This window comes from Cynoglossus semilaevis, chromosome 13, assembly GCF_000523025.1.
Source record: "Cynoglossus semilaevis isolate Cse_v1.0 chromosome 13, Cse_v1.0, whole genome shotgun sequence".
Lineage (NCBI taxonomy): Eukaryota > Metazoa > Chordata > Actinopteri > Pleuronectiformes > Cynoglossidae > Cynoglossus > Cynoglossus semilaevis.
In genome coordinates, this window is record NC_024319.1 from 17902049 (window position 1) to 17909662 (window position 7614).

A 7614-nucleotide genomic window follows, 5' to 3' on the forward strand; every position below is an offset into this window, starting at 1 on the left:
GATGGATGGATGGATGGATGGATGGATGGATGGATGGATGGATGGATGGATGGATGGATGGATGGATGGATGGATGGATGGATGGATGGATGGATGGATGGATGGATGGATGGATGGATGGATGGATGGATGGATAACAAAACTCACTTGTCAAATGACATGTAACAAATAACCATAGGGTATATTTATGAATTGATTTCTGGCACTCTAAAAAATGCCAACTTTGGAGACGACCAGCCTTTTCTATGGGCGTCCTGAGTAAGGCATAGAGCCGCTGTAATAACTAAATATTAAATATTAAATATGGACTCACTGGCTTTCAAGATCTTTGTCAGTCTTAAGCAACATGGACCACTTTGATTTCCTTAATTTGATCTGATCTGTCTTGGAAAAAAATCAAAACAATCAGATTTGTTTCTTTGTTGTAGGTAGCTCCACATTTTCCTACTCAACAAGTTCTACAAACACCACCCAAGTACAGCCGCCTAAACTACAGATGAAAGCAGGTGAGACCACACAGCCTCAATATATTTTTTGAGGCTATGGACAGTGACAAATGAGGAGATCCTGAGATTAATTAAGATTAAAAAATGAGCAAAAATGACCCTTGTAGTTACTGTTATTGTATCACAACTATTGCCCTCAATGCAAATGAAGCAAATCTATGATACAGTATTTCAGAATATTATCTACTTAACCTAGTTTAAAGCTATGCTGACAGTCTCGTATCCACAGCAACAACAACAACACCAACAATACGCAAAAACAAGGTTTAGCTAATGTATAGCTGTGTCAGTTCTTAACTATCGCATTTTCTGGGTTATTTTCTGGCTGTCAGTGTGAAAATAAAGAACATAAGTCGCTCCGGAGTATAAGCATGAGCATAGGAATAATGAATTTATAAGTTGTTCCAGTGACCTCTAGCGGCTGTCAGTGGGGAAATAACAAACGTGTGAAATTATATGTTTTAATATACAAGTCGAAGCTAAGTATAAGTCGCAAACCCTCATACAGTGGTTTGTACAGATAAATAAATAATTAGCAGGCAAATTGAGTATAAGTCGCAAACCCTCATACAGTGGTTTGTACAGATAAATAAATAATTAGCAGGCAAAAAAAAAAAAATCCTTATCCGTGGGGGGCATTGATCTAACTTTTCATTTTGTGTGTGTATATGTACATTTCTGCAGAGAGTGGGTTTGAAGAGATCAGCCACAGAAACTGCTGGCCAACAAACACCATGACCACAGTGTCAAAAGGTATGAGAAGAAAGTTGAAACAGAAACCTAAATCATATTTTTTATAGTGTTTACTTTATTCATTTATTTATTTTTTACATGAACAAGAAAATAAATGTAAAGAAGCTTTATGTGTTCTCTGTGAATTGAAGGTTCTTCAATGGAACACAGCACAAGAATTACAGACCCAACTTTAAGAATTATGCAAGGTATGATATAAACATGAATCTGCTGCTCGGAAGTGTTTTTGTTCGGTGTTAACCTTTACGCAACATGTCGATGTAACAATCTAAAGAACCCAAGTGGAAAATGACAATTTATATTTTTGGGGGGGGCCTAGTCAGGGGCCCTTGGAATTGTCCTTCCCCACCTCCCATATGCCATAGTGCCACTGATCTACATAGTTAGAGAGGGATGGTCGAAAATTGGTATCACCATCCTAGATGATGAACCTTTAGTTGATTTAGTCTGTAACACAATGCTGGACTATGTACTTTACTTACATGTGTTGGCCCATACATGTTATCAGGTTCTCAATAGTATTTCAATTGGCAGGGGTGTGGGTCGGAAAGGGTACGGGGGAGCCCTAGCTCAACAACAGGGTTCAAATGAATCATCAATTTAGATATCGCTACGACTAGAAAGACATCGCATCTGTGAAAAACCAAAAATCAAATGTACTTTTTCTGGTTCACAGATCCATATCAGACACTCGGACCAATAAGCAGCAGATTAGCCAATCCAGGTAAGAATTGAAACTTCAAGATTCAAACAACAGTGACACAAATGAGGCCTTTACACTGTTTTTTTGGTAGAATGAGAGCGAAAGAAAAGAAGGGCTGGCATAAATTCGTCCTTTTTTCCAAATCGAGGCCAACGTCGAGTAACAGCTGTAGTCTCAATGTGCATGCCAATACTGACGATCCAATTAAGATTAATCATTTGACCTGCTGTTTTCTCGCAGAAGACCAAGCCCTCAGCTCACCCAAGAACCGAACAGGCAAACAAAGCACTTACAAGATTGACCCCAGCGCTCAAAGGCCTGTGGGTAGGTTTCTGCCCATTCATTTTCCAACTTCTACTAATCCACACAGTGAAAAGGTCACATTTGATGTAAAAAAAAAAAAACCTGAACAAGCTTCTAAATGCCCGAAATAAAACAGGGTGGGTTTTAAGTTTTAACTAGACAGCCGCTAGAGGGCACTCTAGGCTTGTGTACCAGTATCTGCTACTCCTGTACGACAAAGATTTACATATGTTTTTTCTTCTTCATTATGCTTTTTTTTTTGGCTTATACTCCAGTGCGACTTATAGTCTGGAAAACCGCTGTGTCTCGGCTTCCGTTACTGATGTGTCGTTCGAGAACGAGTCGGGAACAAGGAGCTAACTCCCATCGGGGAGTTTTGCTGTAAATAACTAGTTTAGAGCTAACTCCCATTTTGCTGGGAGTTTTGCTGTAAATAACTAGTTTATATATATATAGACGCAATAATAGATTGATTCCTTTGTCAAATTGAAATTTGGATCAGTTTTTATATTTTAACTTAAATATTACTTTCGTAGTGGCGCTTTGGCCCAGAGGCAATGTTTCTGTCATTGGTGTGGAACCCCAGCGTTCACCTCCTGGGCAAATTCGAATCCCGGTTAGGGCGGTTGGCGCCTTCCAGTGGACTCACCACCTTACCGGAAAGTTTAGGGGGGTTGGTATGGTGCAATGTGATTGGGTGGCAACTGCTGCCCCCGTGACCCGGTAATGGATAAGCGGATGAAAATGGATGGATGGATGGATTACTTTTGTCGCACTTCCTTGTACGTTAATTTGAAGCAATATAAATAAGAAACATCTCCATCCATCCATCTTTGTCTGCTTACCCGTTACTGGGTTGAGGGGGCAGCAGTCTCCAAATCACATTGCACCGCACCAGCTCCTCGTGAACCTTCCTGCGGGTGGTAAGTCACCAAGGCACTAACCACCCAGGAGGTGAACCCTGGGGTTCCACACCAATGACAAGAGACATTGCCTCTGGGCCAAAGGGCCACATAAGAAACATTTGCTATATCTTTTTTGGACATTGGTAATTTTACACACGATTTGATATAATTGTGGGAATACATTTATTTAAGCAACAATTTGGGTGTCAAAGAAGCAGCTCTCTTAAAAGAGCCAGAATCCTTGCCTATCCCTCCAATGTTATTTGTTCCTATTAAATCTCTTCTCCACGTGTCCCTCCCTAATAGTTTTAATATAGCTTTTGCACATGTATATTTTTTTGAAATATTTTTCCTCTTCTTGCCACGTGTAAGGTTCAGGACAGATCCAGTTATGGCAGTTTCTGCTGGAGCTGCTGTCCGACAGCAGCAACGTTGGAATCATCGCTTGGGAAGGCACCAATGGAGAGTTCAAAATGACTGACCCGGACGAGGTGGCCAAGCGCTGGGGAGAGCGCAAGAGCAAGCCCAACATGAACTATGACAAGCTGAGCCGTGCTCTGCGTTACTACTACGACAAGAACATCATGACGAAGGTTCACGGCAAGCGTTACGCCTACAAATTTGACTTCCAAGGAATCTCCCAGGCACACCAGAATCACACGGCAGAGAGTAGCATTAGTAAGTATCAAACCGAGATGTCGTACATTCAGCCCTACCACAGCCACCAGCCCAAAATGAACTTCATAGGTGGACACACCACACCAATGACCATGTCCGCCAGCAACTTTTTCCCCCCTTCAACTACATACTGGAATTCCCCCAACAGCCCAATCTATCCTGGGTCAGCCATGAGCAGGCACCCTGCCACTCACTCCCATCTGAGCTCATACTACTAAGGACAATGCATTTCACACATGAAAGACATTAAATAGGAGAGAAGGATGTGGGCCGAAGTCCGTTTAAATATAAAGGTGACATGACGCTACAGCCTACAACAAGGGCATTATTAAATTGTCTTTGTCTCATCCTACATTACACATATATGGAATAGGAGAATTTGGAATCATGTAATTAATGTAAAGGAATGTTTTCTTATCACGTTTTCTTTAATACACTCTCGACATACTATTGGATATACTGGGGTTTTTTTTTTTTTGTACACAGACAGTTAACTGTTGTAATGACTGTTTCCATCCTATTGGGATGTTAGTTCCTAGTTGCTAAAAGATAACACAGGGAATTCGGTTTTTCTTATAAACATCATCTTAACACCAGGGAAAAAAAAAACTTTGACCGTTTGTTCTCAAGGTTCCTGCGTCAATATCTGGATAATTGCGCAAAACAAGCACATGCACAAATTTAGACAATATACGTATACGGTGCTCCCTCTCTATATCGCAGTTCACCTTTTGCTCCCCAAGTACATCTCAGGGGTTTATTTTTCAATCCGATCTTATTTTTTGTTTTGTTTTAAAAAATGTGAATTCTTGTTTTGAAATTGAGATAAGCGCATTTGCGAACGATTGCTGGTAGCTGTTTACCCAGGCGAGATCGCATACAGCATATTATTGGCTAATACAATGCGTACTCGATGTGCTATTGTGATAACTTTTTTTTTTTTCCGTGGGCGTGGGCAAACTTTTAGACTCGTGGGCCCCAATTGTCCTAAAATTGAACGGGGGGCGGGGGGGTCCAGGAGCAGATAGATGAAGCGTTCGTGTGAACTAAGATAAATGACATGTAAAAGTCATGCATATAGGCTAAAATGCTTCTCTATTGGGGTATTACATCCGGCGCCCGGGCCTTAGTTTGCTCATGCCTGCGTTAGAGCATTAATGACAATATGTCAACAAGTCTGACAATAAAATAGAGTAAAGTCGAGTTGAGAAGATTTTTAATGATGCTATAACGTCAAGAGACTACACAGACACACGTCCCAACAGTGAGCATGTGACCTGCCGTACATTATTTTCGTGACTTCTGCTAACGGAAATTACACAGCATCAAGCAGTTCTATCAGCTCCAGTGACTCCAGGGGGATCTTCTGCTCATAATTTGGGTGGAATTCTACCTCCCCCGCACAGCCACATTTTTTTTTAGGGTTAACCCTTTCGTGCATGACGGTCACTACAGTGGACAGCTATTAAAATGTCATTTTCTATGATAAGAATAGGTTTTGATGGCAGTGTTGCATATACGCCTCTACAATGCATTCTCAGGCGTCCACTGTAGAAAATGACATTTTAATAGCTGTCCACTATAGTGACCGTCATGCATGAAAGGGTTCATGTGAAACTGGGACAGCTTTTCCTACCACCTGTTGCCAAGGATGGGTGGCTTGATGTGTTCTTGTGTACATTTTTCTTTTGCCAGAGTAACATTACCACCCATATTGGAATGTAGTTGAAGAAACAGGGTAAGCGAATCAGAGGGATAAAGCGCATTTTTGCCTCCTCGACTTGTACCATTCACGTTTGATTCGTCGCCAAACGGTTTTTCTGCAAATGCCCTATTTCACATGTAAGAAATTACCATAGTATTTTGTACAGAGCGCCAGTCAATTTAGGTATGTGCTTAATGATCTGGTGGAAAAAGGTGGACATTGTGGTAAATTTAGGAATACCCCTCCCCCCCCGGACATTCATGACTGGATTTAAAAAGAAGAGATATCCAGGGAAAAGAACGACGGTTAAGAAGACAGAATTATAATGGAAGTATTTACCATTATACCCCTTGCTGTGAGAAGCACAACGGTGTTACAGCATATTCAGTGTGACTGACATTTGTAAAAGAAAATTTTACAGAATTGTACAGAATTTGTATGTAGCAATGTAACCTTGATTTAATGCTAATAAATAATGCTTTTACCTGAAAATAAACTCGTGGTGCCGTTAGCATCTGAGGAAACGTATGATTTGTGGAGTTGTTCGTCTTGCCCAAATCGAATATCATTAGACGCCGCTAAAAGCAGCAGTTTCAAACATACATCCCATGGGCCAAACGCAGCCCGCTTGATGAATTTTGAAAATGAAAAAAATTAGAAAAAACACTTCATGTTCAGGAAATCTTTAAAAAAAAAAAAAAAAAGTTTCATTAAATATGAAGATTTACCTTATGTATTTTTTGCAAGAAAACAAAATGTAGTTTTGTTTAGTTTTTTTAAATCTAAATTTAAACCATACTATGTAATTAAAAAAATTGATGATTATAATTGTTGACAAAGTGCTCCGTTAGAACTGTTCTGTTTGCACTGTAGCAGGTTGTGTGACTTTTATGCTCCCATATATTATAATGTCATCCTGTAGGTCTACCCCAGCTCCTCCTTTCTTTCCCCTTCTGCCGTCTCCCCCATTTTTTTTTTTTTGGGCTGCTAGAGGTTTCATTCTGGTATAAGAGAGTTTTTCTCCACACTGCTGCTGCTCACTGTATGATTTGAATATGTTTTCATCATCATAATAATACATGATTTGTACGTTTTCAATATTTGGAAATGATACACTGCTTTATTTTATTTTGTTAATATAAACTATATTATATACAGCAGTATACCATTAACTCCAGTATGTTTTTTTTTTAGTTGACTAATTTTAATTCAGATTTTATAACGGAGACAAATCTTACATATCTTAGTCAATTAATTAATTGACATATTTCTTTTTATTACATGGTAAAACTGTAAAATATGATACACATTCCCATCACTTTTACTTGTTTATAACTGGTTGTGTTAATAAAGCCCAGCTCTTCTTTTTGTTTTTGCACATCACCATTACTACTTTATTTACCAAAATCAAAGATGTCTTCAAAGATAAGGTGCGGCAGCGTTGCCGCCACCTCTTCTTTTCCCTTCTCTTGCTCCACAGTGGCATTCTTTACTTCCCCCTTTCCCACAGAAGTCTCTACTTGTTCCTCTTTGACAGCGGAGCCGTTCGTTTGCTTTTTCTCACTTTCCGACGTGACCCATGTCACGCTCACTCCACCGTTGAAGGGCCAGACTGTTTTGTTCCCCGTGTTCTCCAGCTTACCCAAACGAATACGTGAACGTCCTTTAGGCTTCGATGTGACTCTTCCCTCTTCCTTGGAACGCGTTGAAGCTGTTGATGCTGTTGTGAATGAAGTCGTTTTCTTCTTCGTGGTTTTTTTGGTGGTTTTAACTTCAGGTTGTATTGTCCAAGGTTTGCTGCTAATGGTTTTGGTGGATTGGTTTTCTATTGAAACAATTGGATATAATTAACACCAAAGTGTCAGCGAGTGATGTCAGCAGGTACTCCCATTTTGTGTGATAAAAATATCACAATTACTGTAAACTGTACCTATCCGCCGAAAACATGTTCCTTACCTGTAGTGGTAGAACTGCAGCTGTAGTCACAGCAGTCACAAACTAAAGCTGACCCATACAGCTCAAGCCATCTGAAAAATTAGGATACTGAAGTAATTATTATTA

General features: G+C 39.9%; 1 protein-coding gene and 1 long non-coding RNA gene across 4 annotated transcripts in view; one reads left to right on the forward strand and one right to left on the reverse strand.

The window, feature by feature from the left end:
• Positions 1-6081, forward strand: part of fli1rs (Fli-1 proto-oncogene, ETS transcription factor-related sequence) — an 18635-nt gene extending 12554 nt beyond the window's left edge. For 2 of the 3 annotated variants that reach the window (XM_008324028.3, XM_017038246.2), the window contains exons 5-10: positions 429-506; positions 1191-1259; positions 1391-1447; positions 1936-1983; positions 2203-2286; positions 3543-6081. In XM_008324028.3, the coding sequence (XP_008322250.1) occupies positions 429-506; positions 1191-1259; positions 1391-1447; positions 1936-1983; positions 2203-2286; positions 3543-4066 (860 nt within the window). In that variant the 3' untranslated portion in view covers positions 4067-6081. The remainder of the gene's footprint in view (positions 1-428; positions 507-1190; positions 1260-1390; positions 1448-1935; positions 1984-2202; positions 2287-3542) is intronic. The other variant, XM_017038247.2, reaches the window with a different exon arrangement.
• Positions 6082-6917: 836 nt separating this feature from the next.
• Positions 6918-7598, reverse strand: LOC112487970 (uncharacterized). The gene is made up of 2 exons (XR_003051589.1): positions 7510-7598; positions 6918-7378 (listed from the first exon to the last, which is right to left on the reverse strand). It is a non-coding gene; the product is annotated as an uncharacterized LOC112487970 (long non-coding RNA).
• Positions 7599-7614: the final 16 nt, after the last annotated feature.